Genomic DNA, 15,309 nt, shown 5'->3' with positions numbered 1-15,309 from the left:
AGAATGTACCCCAGGCTTCTCATCACAGACAACTCTGTACGTAAGCGCAAGCATTTTAGATTTTAGAAGTAGAGGCCAGGTCGTGTTAACAAGGGAAATTAAACAGTCAACTCCCCACCCACCCTCCCCCCACAAAACCCCAATAAAATGACAGTAAAGGAATAAATTAAGCAAAAACTCAAAAGGCCAAAAAAAAGGGGGGGGGTAAGGGTTCACCTAAAAACACAGGTCTGGTTAGAAGTCTTTTAAAAGGACATTTAGACCCCTAGATTCTTGACCTTCTTTTCAACCGCAGGTTTAGTCTCCACAGAAGCTGCACAGGAGAGTCTGGTTCAAGAGCCCTTAAGGACAGCAGAGGACAGCAGTGAGGCACCGAACAGAGGGCTCAACAAAACCCTGAACTAAGCCACCCCTCAACAGAAACTGAAAGTCCCTCAATACCAATTAATAGCCCCAGAGGAAATGCTCTAGCCACTGGGGGGGGGTGGTGGTGGTGTGCAGCTATTTCTAAAGCCTGCTTGCCAAGGGGTCACCCCACAGGGAAACCCATAGCAGACAAGCTCCACCCATAATACACCAAGTTCCAATCAGCTTTTCAGAATTTCATTTTATATATTAATGAAATTTGAGAAAACCTTCCACTAGGAAAGACAGAGTTTAAAATGGTGGTGGAGAGGAAGGATGGTTTCAAAACAATCCAGTAAGCATAAGAAAACCTCAACAACCAAAATTACAAATAATATCCTGAGAAAAATAACAGAGAATATTGCTTTCATAAAACAAGGTCAAAAAATTAAGGTAACACTCTATGAAATAAGAAGTGCAATGAACTGGACAAAAAAGGGCAAGTAATAGTCCAAAATGTAGAACAATATCAGATGATCAAAAAATGGAAGAAAAACCAGGAAAAACAAAGAATCAGTCTGCATTTCAATATGCAACTAAGAGTATATGAAAAAAGAACAAAGATTACACTGATAGGAAGGAAATTATCCAAATAATAGTATCGGACATGTTCTAGAACTGAGGAAAAGGAAAATGTCTAAATGGGTTGATAAACAGCCAATGCAGAAACGGCGGGGGGGGGGGAACGACACAAAGACGCATCATGAAATTTCAGAACACTGTGGCTATCCATCCACATTCTGAAAGCCTGCCAAAACATTTTTTAAAAGGGAAAAAGCCACACCCAGAAGACATGAAGAATCAGAACAGCATCAGCCCTGTTGACGTCAACAGAAGCCAGAAAACCAGAGAGTAATCCCTTACATATTCTAAAGGAAGGTTTTAACTTAGGATCCATATCTAGCTTCGACAGTAGCCAAAGCATTTTTAAATACACAGGATCTCAAAGTTTACCTCCTGTGCACACTCCCTGAAGAAGCTACTACAGAATGTGTTCCACAGAGCAGGGAAAAACCCAATCAGAAGAGGGACTCTAGGGAAGGAGAGAAGCGAAGGGATGTCTAGGTGAAGGGCAAAGAAGGCCACAGAGGCCGCACGGCAGGATGACGGGGCTCCAGAGGGATGTCAATGCCTTGGGGATGACGCAGTGCAAACTGGTACTGAGGAAGTCGTCTCAACTTTGTTAGCGCTGCTGAAAACTTTGGGAAGAATAAATGAAAATTCACGACATGGAAAAATAAAACAATGGTTAATTCCATACCAGAGAATGGGCAGGGATGGTGGTAGAAGAGGGTGAAGTTTCTTACCTACCATAACAGGAAGTCAATGGACTGTTCTTAACAGCAGCACAGACACTTTATTTAGAAAGTAGGGGTCAATCCCAGGAAAAACAGCCAGCAGAGCGATGAGCAGCCTCCTCTGGGGAGGGGGCACTGTGGAGTGGGGACTGCAGATTCTGTTACAAGCTTCACACTCACGAGGGGACTCCCAGAGCAAGAGGAAACACCCACATCACTTTAATCACCCACGCGGGAAATCCACCTCATACGGCACAATTACATACTAGTGTTCAGCGATACACAGGTGGTGTTCAATGGAACTTACTTTGTCACCTGCATCATCACCTCTCTCTATATAGTTTAAAACACTCACCATGGAGCTACCCGACAGTACCCTACAACAGATTTGTGGTGTGTGCTGATGATTCAGAAGAGAGTTAAAAATTCTAAAGAAAGTTCTTCCAAAGTTTTAATGATCTATAATTCCTAGAATTACCTCCACAAGGACTGGGGAATGTACCTTTTTCCTGTATTCTGCACTTGTCTACCTATACAAGTGGAACACTGCCAGAAGTAAGCTGACAAATACTCTACAGATACACGGAGGCACTCACAAAAGTTTATTATACCTGTACATTTGGGCCACTTACATACAGACATTTAAAGGATTCTCAGAGAATCAAGAGATCATTTGGTGTAGGCCATACAAAATTTGGGTTATGAAAAATTCTGGCACAAAATAGGAAAAATTAGGCTGACAGGTAAGATACTGCTTTTAAAACTCTTAAGACCTTGGGCAACTTTGTTTCCCTTCCATTAAAAAGAGAATTTCAAATCAAGTTTCTTGGCCTGAAGCCTACTGATGCAAATAAGCAATTTTCCTTTAATAAATTATGAAATGCATTCATCTTTAAAATTATTTCCAATGATACTGGTGAAGGCTAAGTTATCAATGGATACTTACATTGACTAATCCAAAATAGTGCTCATTGACTGGAAACTGTTCTGGACCAATCTCTTTCTCTAATGCCGAGGCATTGGCGCCCTATAAAAGAAAAAAACAGAAATCTCAGTATTTGCAGTATTTTCATAAAGTTTTCACAGTTACATAGGCATTACAAAGAAATCCTTTAAAAAAACTGTGTTCCCTTTGACGCATTAAAATTACTGAAAGAAAATAAAGGATGATAGTGAAGAGTAAAGGATTTTAATAATGTGATTGAAAACTACACAAGTTCTACAAGAACTTCCTCAGGAAACCAAAGCTTGGATCAAGAAATTATATTTATAATGTGTTAGTTTTTTTCTAGGTAATGGATTAAAGCCCCTGCTGTATCACGTGCTTTAACAGGAGAGCTGAAACCAAGTATGCAGCTATTCGATGACCTAACTGTTCTTTGGAGGTATATACCTGAAAAATCCCCACACACAGTGTGAAGCAGCACTGATGACTGCACAGCTGACAACCATCATACCACGTAGCAGAGTCAGAATAACGTAACTAGACTTACAGACAAGAGCATGGCTATTTCTCAAAAACATAACGTTAAAGAAAAAAAATTAGATTAACACATATATAAAAAATAGCACATGGCAAATGGGCTGAAGAACATACATTAAAACATACTTGAGTGGGTGCTGAAAGAGGACAGGGACATGGAATTGGGGGTAAAGGATAAAAAAAGAAAAAAATAAAATGAAACACAACAAAAGAAGGGCCTTGCCCAGACAACAATCGAGTGTCACGGTCTCAGGAATACGACGGACTCGACTCTGTGCACTGAGGTCCCTGGAAAAAAAGGAGAGGCGGGGGGGCAGAGGTGGGGGCAGAGGGCCCCTGCGTACTGGCATATGCCCCTAAATGGACTCCAAACACAGCTGAAAAGGGAAACGACAGCAACTCTGAAAACATAACTCTAGATACGGTTGCTTGAAAATTCCCAAGAAAACGTACCACCACGTACATAAAACTGACATGGTATTTCTCACAAAATACCTGAGCACCACTTCGCAAAGTCGCACACAAGACAACGCGCACACAATGCCTCCTCCAAGGCACTGACATGGCGTGAACACCACCTCCGTGCTCAGAAGCCCAGCCCTGTTGTTTCCTGACTGAGCTCCCCTCCTGCACTTGGGATGCCCGACCTCTGTTAGACAACACATCCTCAACTTCCTGATTGTAAGTGCTGATTAAAGGGACCTGGTGGACTGGTGGTCAAATTCTACCAAAACAAGACATTTCCTTTAATATCCTCCAGCCATCCAGCACTTTTATATAAACATGATACTGCCTTTTTTTTTTTTTAGGCTTTCTACAAAACCTTGATACAATCGCTAGTTTACAGATACCATTTATTTCTAATTTGTCCATCCACTGCTCTGTAACAACATCAAATTCAATTATTACATCAGCTTCAAGAGCTACTGAACAAATCTGTCTTGGTGGGAATATTGCAAGCCCCGTTCCCCATCCCTGCCAGCTCAAGTTAAATTTCCTCACATACGTGGAAAAGTATCAATAAATAGTATAAGAATTCAAACTGATACCAGTTTATTCAAATAAATAAATAAGCATAACCCCTTCCCCACAAAACGGAAGAGGAGATTGGGGGGGGGGGGGGACAAGGCAGAAGAGAAGGAGAAAGAAGAAAGGTTCTATTATCCAAAATACAACCTTATGACATCTTTTTATGTAAAACAGTAAAATGCCAGTACACAGAACTCAGGAAAACACTTCTGGCCCTGAGGATGAACAGAGTAACATGTGAACATTCTCTCGCCAGTGTAATGCCAATCACACACCACAGACCGTGTATTCTAACCATGCCAGAGGACCCACTTAACCCCCACACATCACAGACTTTCACGCACTGTTTAAAGAATCCTCCAGCTGTCCTGCATCCTCAAGGTAAGTCTGACTATGGATCAAATTATTAGCTTCTCTGCGCCTCAGTTTCCTTAACTACAAAAGGAAAATGTCACCAACTACTTCACAGGATAGCTACAAGCGAAAGGAATTTAAACCCCTGTAAAAGCATCCGGCAGTGCCTGTTACATAAGCAGGTGGCCCATAAATGTTGGTTCCCTTCTTCTCCTTCCTTTCAAATTCGGGGTGGGGGGGGGAGCGGCGGGGAAGAAAGCTACTCTCATTAGCCAGTAATGTTAATATATATCTGCTCCATGCAATAGCTAAGAAATAAGAGAAGAAAACAAGTCAGAAGCAAAAATGAGAGAGCTATCATTAAAAAAAATGCATCTCCTCACTCTGGCCAATTCTACCAAGCAGCCCAGATGTACAGTCACTGTACTTCCCAAAAGGCTGACAATAAAACAAAACCCCAATCCAATCAGAGGGCTGGGAAGAGGATGTTAAGTGTGATAAAATGGGAACAGCCATAAACCATAGTCATTTAACCTTTCTGGATTTAAGAAGCTTCATTTTCTAAATAAAAGGGTTGATCTCCTCACTGATTTTCAAAAACCCCAGCTCCAAGTTTATCTGTTGGGTTTTCAAGTAATCCTTTACCCAAATTAAGGTTTTCACAGCTATGTATGTTTAGAAAATTAAGACCAGGTAATTTCTAAAGTCTCTTCTAACTCAACATTCTAACATTACCAATCACTTGAATCAACATTTCTGAGGACATTTACTGTATCAACACAAAGTTCCATGGAAGTCCAAGCCAACCAATATATGCCAAACAACACAATTCAACAAGGAGATTACAGCGACAGATGGGAGTAGGGGGAGCAGATCCAAATGGAAAGTTCAAAGAGGGAATGGAATTTACTTTATGACAGTTTGAAATTAAAGTGCAGCATAGTAACATATACCTTACCGTGATAATGATGCCGTATAATGCAGACTCTGTGAATGTGCAGGAGGATATTCTTATGGCATGAATTCAAGATTTTCTCTGCAGAAATAACCAGAGTACATCTCTACCTATAGCTGAGTGTCCACAGAGGCAAGGAGGAGACTAAGTAATTAAGCATCTGATGACTGACTGGTTTTCAACACTAGTTAGATATAGCCGGGGAAAAACAGCCACCAAGCCAAAAGTTTGCTGTATAACTTTTAGTATCTTCAGAAGAGTTCTCAATGTCATCCCTTGAAGATTTTGTTGAAGGTTGACAAACCCTATCACGTCAAATAATGGTCAAACAAGCACTCCAAGGTTTAAATTGAAACTAGAACAAGTCAATAATATCTAATAGTAATGGCTCTGAACAATTCTCCATCCCTACACTTGAGAAATATGATCCAATATGATCCCACCACAATGAACAGTGGTTTATTAAATCAGTGATTCTTTACCAGGATAAAGGAAAGAAATGGTGGCATGCTCAGGTAAGAACTTCTGCTCTAAAGCTTTCATAGGTACCAGGATTCTGTTTTGTATAAGTACACGATGCACAGAGAAGGAAGAAGACATTCTTTGCTGATTGTTCTGTCTCCATTTTTGCAACTTATACAGAAGATTACTTTAGACTCAGTACCTATTACTACAGAATTCATTATAAAGCAGCAATGAGGTATTCATGACCCTCCCAATGAAAACAAAAAGAAGGTGGATGAATTTTAATATTAAAAAATAATAATTTACTGAGCTAGTAAGAAAATGAGGAATCTGCAGAAAACAAAAAACACCCTGGGAAATAAGCCAATGCCAAAGAGAGATCTTACACTGAGGGCATTTGTCAACACTAGTGACCTTTACACTCTTTTCTGACAGCTGAATGAAACGGAGTGCAGGGAAACCTAAAACTTAGGACAACAGGAAGGCCAACAGAAGACCTGGGCATGACACTAAGATTCCAAAAGGGCTGGATCTTCACGTCAGGGGAGCAAGAAATAATCCTGCACCACAAGAGGAGGCAGCAAGGAAACACGTGTGACATGTCCTTGGCACTGAGGGTGGAGGAGAGCTTCCAAAAATTTATAACCCCAAGCTGACCCTCATGAAAGACTGTAACCCAAATCCACGCAAGCTGTATGATCCCAAACAAAACCACTCAAGCAGATAATGTAATTCAAAGAGACCCTGAGTGGGTGGTGCCCTCTTCACCCGACAACTAACAGAATTACAAGTTCACCCTGGAAGATGAAGTTAATCCACCCCACAAAAAATTCCCACAGATAAAACTCCAAGAGATTTGAGCTCACAATCAAAACTCATACACATACACAAAACAACAGGAAAATAAAGCACTATGAATAAAAGCCAGCAGAAGCACAGACAGCAGAACTGGATATTAAATATCAGAACTATTTCAGACAGGATACAAAACAAATGCTTAATATGTGCCAAGAAATAACAATTGCTTGATTATAAGAACAGAGTTGAGACTCTAAAGCCTAAGCAGATTTTTTAAAAGAACTGAATCAAACTTCTAAATATAAAAATTATAATAACTGAAACTAAAAACTCAAAATGGTAACTATGGAGTAAAAAAAATTGGAAGTTGGGGAGAAGGAGGGATGAATAAGCAGGGCACAGAGGATTTTTAGGGCAGTGACAATATTCTGTATCACACTATAACGATGAATACATCGTTATACACTTGTTCAGAATGTAAACCAAAAGTAAACAGTAACACAAACTATGGACTTTAGGTGATTATGATGCTTCCGTACAGTTCATCAGTTATGACCAACATACCACTCTGGCAGGGGATGTTGATAATGAAGGAGGCTATGCACGCGTAGGGGCAGGGCTATACGGGAAATCCCTGTTCTACCCCTCAAAAAGACAAAGTCTTAATAGGATAAATTAATTAAATCAGAAAAAAACAAAAAACTTAATGGCTGTGCCTAAGAAACAAGGTTAATATTGAGTAATAGTTTTTCTTTTTTTTTAAGTGGAGCCCAACATGGGGCTTGAACTCATGACCTGAGTTGAGATCAAGAGTTGGATGCCTAACTGATTGAGCTACCCTAGTAATTCAAACTAACATTTTATTAGAAATAGGAAATGTTGTTTTACGGAAAATATTTCATGGAAGAATGGGTCAGTTGTGGAGCTGCTGTGGCAAGACCGCTATTATGGCACTTAGCAAAGACAGACTTGGGTCTGGTCCTGGCCTTCCCACTAACTAGCTGTAACAACTTGAGGCAAAATGCTTCTCTCTCTGGAGCTTGTAACCAAGCTCATATGTAAGACCTCAAAATCTACAGTACCTCCCATCCCCACGTGTCTAGCAATGTGTGAATCCACTGGTTCTTCAGATCTGATTAAGACATTAAGGAAAAAAGGTTGGATAGTCTATTAAAGGTCAAACATTAAGTTCTGAATAAAAGTTAGGATATATTGGGGCGCCTGGGTGGCACAGTGGTTAAGCGTCTGCCTTGGGCTCAGGGCGTGATCCCGGCGTTATGGGATCAAGCCCCACATCAGGCTCTTCCGCTATGAGCCTGCTTCTTCCTCTCCCACTCCCCCTGCTTGTGTTCCCTCGCTGGCTGTCTCTCTCTGTCGAATGAATAAATAAAATCTTTAAAAAAAAAAAAAAAAGTTAGGATATATTATCACATCCTCAGAAACAGACATCCAATCCCAGAATTTGCTGGTCATAGAGTAAGTGCCTCCTTAAACCTGCCTACTGTGAATTCTTAGAAAGCTGAGCAATGCTTTTTCATGCCAAAAAATAACCATCCAAGTGAAAGAAGAATTAAGTTGAAACTAGAAGGATATCTTTGATCTATCATTTTGAAGATACCATCTGCAAACAGGAAAAAAGAAAATAACCCAGGGAAAGGCTGTTTCTGATTAAATAATTTTTACATGGTCAACCATGGAAACCACACCTCTCTGACCGCCCTCTATTCTGCCATTATGAGAAAGACACAAGACAACCCAACACATCTGAGCAAGAAATAAAAAATGGTAAATTGTAAAAAGATGAATATCTACTTCCTAGAAAATATACCTATCAAGAATACTTCCTTTTTTTATACTAGACAGTTGCAGTGAACTATTAGTTCCCAGACAACTTTTTGTTTAAAACAAATATGATCAAGTACATTTTTCCCACTCTCATGTTTCAGATCATATCTTAGAATCCAGTGTTTATCATTCCAAGTGTAACACCGAAGGGTCACACCAGGTCAGTACCCAAAGGAGAATTGCCAAAACAGGAAGGAAAGCCTTCCCGAAAAGGAGACAACCAAGTGACCTTGGCAAAACTAAGAAAAGTTCTGGAGGCACAGGAAGAGCCCATGTGAGGCTATGAACACAAGAGAGACTAAGTGAATCTGAGCACTGAAAAGATGAATCCAAAATAGAGAAGATACAAGAAGCAAGTATCTTAAACGAGAGAATGGAAAAGAAAAGAAGGCTGAAAGCCCACACCTGCTCTCCTGGAAGATACTGTGTCCCTGAAACTGTATCAGAGACAACAAAAATTTGTATTAAAAAAAAAAAAAACCACAAAACAAAAACCATTTCCACACCCTAAGTTTCAGGCATCACAAAAATCATCTCAAATTAGTAGTCCTTCATAAAAGGTGAAATTCACCAAGTATCTGAATATCTACTTTCTCCTCAGCCCTGGGCGAAAACTTGTAGAACATGGCTGTCGAACTGTAATACCCATTTAGTGGACGGTGAGGTCAATGTGGTGGATCTACTAACTTGCGTTTTCAGTAAAACAGAAGAGATCGTGGTTTATCTCCTTACGAGTGAACAATGGGTTGTGAAACTTTTGTGCCAGTAATTAAGTATGTGTATATTAGGTCTAACTGTAAAACCTACTTTCATTGTGAGTTTAAATTTAAAAAGTTTTGATACATACAGTGCTACCGAAGATTTAAAAGGATAAGAAAAAACCGCAAAGTCATAATCCAATTGGGGAGTATACAGTGAATAAAAATTGGTTTTTCATGATGACATACATAGGTAGAAAATTATGACAAATAAATTTAAAGTTATAGAGGGAAAAATAAATGTCAAACTATGCGAGTATACAGTATGTACTACAGGATATCAGGACGGGAATGACTCCGAAAGCTGGAGAATTTGGGAAAGGCTTCAGATGTGACTAAAAGAGCCAAGCCTTGAATTTTTCCTCAGAGGTGTTTCCATTATAGCTTTACATGCTGTTAAATTGAGAGCCCAGAGAACATGAGGAGGCACTTAACCATTCTGACTGCTGGCTGTGCAGCGGACTGACTAATGGCCTGTCATCAGGAGGCCTGCATTCCTGGCCTAACAGGAGTTACCCACAGCGTCACCTTCCAGAACACTCTGCCTTGCTCTTCTCATCAGCAACGCTTAGAAACCAGATTGACGGCATCTCTTGCAAATCTAAAATGCTATCGTTCTAAGACAGCTAGCAACAACACAGAGTCACAATCACGGTGTGAACTTACGGCAAGATATTTCACCTCCTTGTGCTCCAATTTCCAAATCTGCAAAACAGGGCAGATGATACCCTTACTTATTATGGCCTGTTTCTAAAAACTGTATAGAAGATGCAGAACAATGTCCGACACAGTAGGCACTAAACCAATAGTTTCTTTACCACTTCTTACTCCCACTTTCAGATCAACCCCCCGAGAGACTGAAATTGTCAAAGTAACTGAGAAAGTATTTGGAGGCTCCACACTGGTGTGCTGTCATTCTAAGAATCTTGGTCTAGGACCTCTACAGTGGCCTCCTCTGGTTTTAACTCTGCTGTCAAAGTGCAAATGTGCTCCACAGAAAGTACAAGGAATTTTTAAGATTGAGCCAGACCTAAGAGTGGCGCAGCACCCTCAAAGCATATCACAGAGGGCTGCAAGTGCTGTCTGAGACTCTGAGATCGGCACAAAGCAAAGCCACCCCTGGTAAGACAGCCTATGGTATAAATGGTACACACAGGGAGGGAGGTACAGTCTCCAACACGAATGGAGAACTCAAAACGCCTTCCTATCTCTGAACTATACAAACAATTATCAACCTCTGGAAATCAATCACACTTCTGAAGGGCTCTGGGCTCTGGCCTCTGTTACTATCACAGGTCTTCTGAAAGCCATCTGCATAAATTCCATGGAGAAGGAGAAGCCATATAAACTTTTTTTCCAATAGTGCATGCATACATGTTCATGTGTACCTCCCAACTTCCCTCCATCCTCCATAACACCCCAAAAATCTTCAACCCAGCAGGGAAGACTTCTGGCAAGTTTTCAAATTTTTCAAGAATATAATTCTTTTCAGAAGAAATGAAAGCAGCTTATTCCCTTCTTCAGCTGCCATCACGGGAGCATATATGCAACATGTAAGTTACAGAGGTAACGTTCCCCATCTAAGCAACTAAGGAAACTTCAATTCTGTGAGTCATCACTAGCCAAATGATTGCATATTTAAATTTACTCAGAACTACACTTACATAATCCTTTTCATCTAACACTAACATACATACAAACACCCATGTAAGAAACAGAAGCTAAGCAAGTTACATATCTGAATCATTATAATTCAATGACAAATGACCTAACCAGAAACATTAGACATACAATTTTAACCCTCCAGAAGTTCACATATCCATTAGAACCTCAATTTTCCTATTAGACATGTTAAAAGCTATAATCTTTGTATTATTTGATCTAATATCATCAGTGAAAAGTTTAGTTATGTAATTCACAGTTAAATGTGTTATTTGTAGAGAATATTTATATGTAGAGAATAAAATAAGATTCAGATTCACTTTTAAATCTTTTAAATCAGTCAAGGAATGAGAAAGTAAGAACACTGACTTGGCGCCAACAACAACAAAAACCCATGAGTTTAATCTGTGAATATTCACGAGACAAAGAGTTACTGAAAACGCTGTCAGAACGTAATGGTGATGATACTGGGCTTAGCAAGAATTACTCTGCCAAGCCTTCACATTCAGCTTAACAGTAACATCAAAGAGAAAATTCTCAAATATGACCAAACTTAGCATAATGGCATACTTAATTTGAGTGAGTACAGTGAATTTGACAAATCCTATTCATATCAACACCAAAAAATGTTCCTGAGAAATTTATAAACACTCTCATGGACCATTACACGTTAAAACTTAACCATATCTGAACTCCCTTCCTGGCACCTTACCTACAATAAAAAAGGTTAAGATTTGGTTTTTATGGCCTCTCTGCAGAGATTCACCTACTCTGGTGAACAAATAATACGAAATCTGACACTGTTTTAAGCTCTTTCTACCATATTCTTTAGAGTTTTAATATTCTACTTTACCAAATAATAGAACAGAATATTTTGCTCTATAAAAAATAAGGAGCCCTGGACTGGTACCAAGGCCAACTTCAGACACCTGACTTGGATAACTGACTGTATGATAATGCTCAATCAGAAAACATATGTCCAATGCTTTTCCACTTATAAAAACATGAACACTTCTATTTTTCCCAACTCCTAGGTTTAGTATAATGACCTATTTGTAAAGTCTCTTACATTCCTGTGAAGAAAATCACTATATAGATACAAGGTATTATCAAGTTGAAGTGAAATCAAAATTATTTCCTGAGTTACTTGGTTACTTCAACAGAGTTCATACTCCAGATTCCAAAGGCTAACTGTACTCCTGCTCACCCTAATAAAAAGTAAAAATATCATCAAAGTCAAATAGTTCTGTCAAACACAGAAAGGAACTGACTGCAGCTGCCACCACTGCATGTCCGAAACATAACCATGGGTGGAGTGACGTCACAGAAAATTGAAGCTCCAGGGGTCCGTGCCTCCACAAAACCATTAGGCTGGAAAACCCATCAGAACCAACTACTTCAGAACACTTACACCAACCAGGGGAGTGGCTGATGAAGACAGAGGCTGCTCAACCCAGGTCAGAGAGTAGAGTGCACAAACCAGCTACCAGCCCCCATCCCTCCGCCCCACAGCGCAAGTAGGCACAGGGCCCATGTGCCTCGAGCACTGGCTGGTGCCAGGGTGGGTAATAGGAACCTTGCCCTTCTAACATTAGGGTTGCATATCTTGTCGTTCTGCAGGAAGCCTAGGGACACAACACAGACGCCTGCATTTGTTTCCACCCTCCTGAGCTACATGAACTTCCCTTTCTGGATTTTTTGGGTGGTGGGAGGGGAGACTTAAACATTTAAGTAAATCACTGTCACGTCACAAGCCCACCACAGATAATGCAGAAGAAACTGCAGTAACCACACACAGCAAAGAATACAGTTTGCAAAGTTATTTCGGAGAAGTCGCCACACAAACAGATGACTGCAACCCTCAACAGTGATCACTGGAAAAGGGGAGAATGCGATTCCTGAGTCACCACACTAATATTCAAATGGTCCAGTCTGCAACAAAAAGTTACACAACATACAAAGAAATTGGAAACTACAGCACTTTGGGAGGAGAAAAAGAATTTGACAAAAACTATCCTTGAGGAATGCTAGATGTCAGAATTACTAAGGTGTTAAATCAACAGTCTTAAATATGTCCAAAGAACTAACAAAGGATATCAAGAGAATGCTATATGAATAAACAGGGAATGCCAATAGAGATTATTATAAAAAAGAAACTGAATAGAACATCTGGAATTACTAAGCAGAATCACTGACGAAGAAATTCACTAGAGGGGTCCCAATGGCAGATCTGAGCAGGCAGGAGAAATAATCAGCAAACCTGAAAATAAGGAAATTAAAATTATCCAGGCTGAAGAGCACAATGAAAAAAGAATGTAGAAAAATAAACTGAGGGACCTATGGGACACCATCAAACATACCAACTACACATCAGGAAAATCCCCCAAGGAAGGGGGGAGATGGGGGGGGGGAAGCAAGCAGTAAAAACAATCTGAAGATATAATGGCCCCAAACTTTCCAAATTTGATGAAAGACCAGAATCTACATATCCAAGGAATTCAACAAATTCCAAGCAGGAAAACCTCAAAGAGATCCACACATTACAGTCAAACTGCCAAAGGACAAAGACAGAAAAATCTTGAAATCAGCAAGACAGAAACAACTCATCACATACAAGGGATCCACAGTAAGATTAAGAGCTTCTTTTTCAGAAATCACAGATGCCAGAAGGCAGAGGGATGACAGGTTTTAAAGTGCTGAAGAAGTGTCGAACAATTCTGTAACTGCAGACTGTCTTTCAGGAATGAACAATTAGGACATTCCAAGACAGGCCTAAAGGGGATTCATTACTAGTAGACCTGACCTCCAAGAAAATACTAAAAGGAGTCCTTCAGACCAAGATGAAAAAAATAAATAAAAAGCTAGGAAAGCACTCAAAGCCATGTAAAGAAATAAAGAACACAGGTAAATACAATAGCCAGTATTACTGTACTTTTGCTTTTAACTCCCCTTTTCTTCAAATAGGATTTAAAAGACAAACACATTAAACAATAAATACAGATCTGTGTTAATACATGCACAATGTACAGATGTAGTCTGTGACAACGATATAAAGGTGGAGGGACAGGGATGTCTAGGCAGAGAATGTTCATATACTACTGAAACTGAACTGGTATTCAAACTAGGTTGTTATAAATTTAAGATGCTAATTCTAACACTTAAGAAAACTAAGAAAAAATTTAAAAACATACAGAAAATAAGGGAATCAAAATGGTACATTAAAATAAATCAAGAAAATACCAAAAAGGCACTGCTACAGGGATTAAAGAACAACAAAAAACAAAACAAACCACACAGAAAACAAATACCTAAATGCAGAAATCCTTCCTTACTAGTAATTACTTTTCAATGTAAATGGCTTCATCTCTCTAACTGGTAGAGACTGGCAGAACAGATAAAAAACATGATCTAACTATAGGATGTCTACAACAGACTCATTTTAGATAAATAGACACCAAGAGATCAAAAAAAAAGAATGTAAAAAGATATTCTAAGCAAACAGTAACTAAAAGAGGGCTGGAGGGAAGGACACTATTATTATCAGACAAGATAGATTTTTTTAAGTCAAAAAAAGTTATATATACACCTGAAACCAATGTAACATTGTGTGTGAAATACGCCCCCCAAAAACTTATAAAAATACTGTATTATACACTTGAAAGATCTAAGAAAGTACATCTTAAACGTTATCGCCACACACACACACACACACACACACACACACACACAGCAATTATGTGAGGAGATGGAGGTGTTAACTAATCTTAAGGTGGTAAATCATCTTGCAATACACACATGTATCATATCACCACCTTAAACTTCCATGTCATACATCAACATCTCGGTAAAGCTGGGGGAAGGGGAGGAGGGGAAGATAAGAACATTATATATTAATAAAAAGGTTTAATCCATCAAGACAATATAACAATTACAAACATAACATGCACCAATCAACAACTGATAACTACAGCTACACATGCAACAACTGGCTGGGGGGAGGCTGAAAATTAGCTGAACATATATCCTCCACAACAAAAGATAAAAAAGCCACATCAACAAGGGATAGAGAGGCAGAGACATTATCCTTCCAAAAACCCCACCCTGGTGCAATGATCCACAATCAGAAGTTGCTGAGAGGGATCTCACAAATATGGAGATTTCCTTCAAGCACTTGAATCCCTGGGACCTGCACCAGAGAGATAAACCCTCAAAACATCTGGTTTGAAAAACCAATGGGGCTTACATCCAGGAGAAATG

General features: G+C 39.5%; 1 protein-coding gene across 1 annotated transcript in view; it reads right to left on the bottom strand.

Moving 5' to 3' along the window:
- Positions 1 to 15,309, bottom strand: part of USP12 (ubiquitin specific peptidase 12) — a 103,209-nt gene that overhangs the window by 50,420 nt on the left and 37,480 nt on the right. Inside the window, exon 2 of the mRNA XM_045797063.2 lies at positions 2,650 to 2,730. Within this exon, the coding sequence (XP_045653019.1) occupies positions 2,650 to 2,730 (81 nt within the window). The remainder of the gene's footprint in view (positions 1 to 2,649; positions 2,731 to 15,309) is intronic.

Source organism: Ursus americanus, chromosome 10 (assembly GCF_024610735.1).
Source record: "Ursus americanus isolate L20-20 chromosome 10, mUrsAme1.1.p, whole genome shotgun sequence".
Classification (NCBI taxonomy): Eukaryota; Metazoa; Chordata; class Mammalia; order Carnivora; family Ursidae; genus Ursus; species Ursus americanus.
Note: the sequence above shows the minus strand (reverse complement) of the source record. Positions and strands in the feature narration are given on the sequence as shown.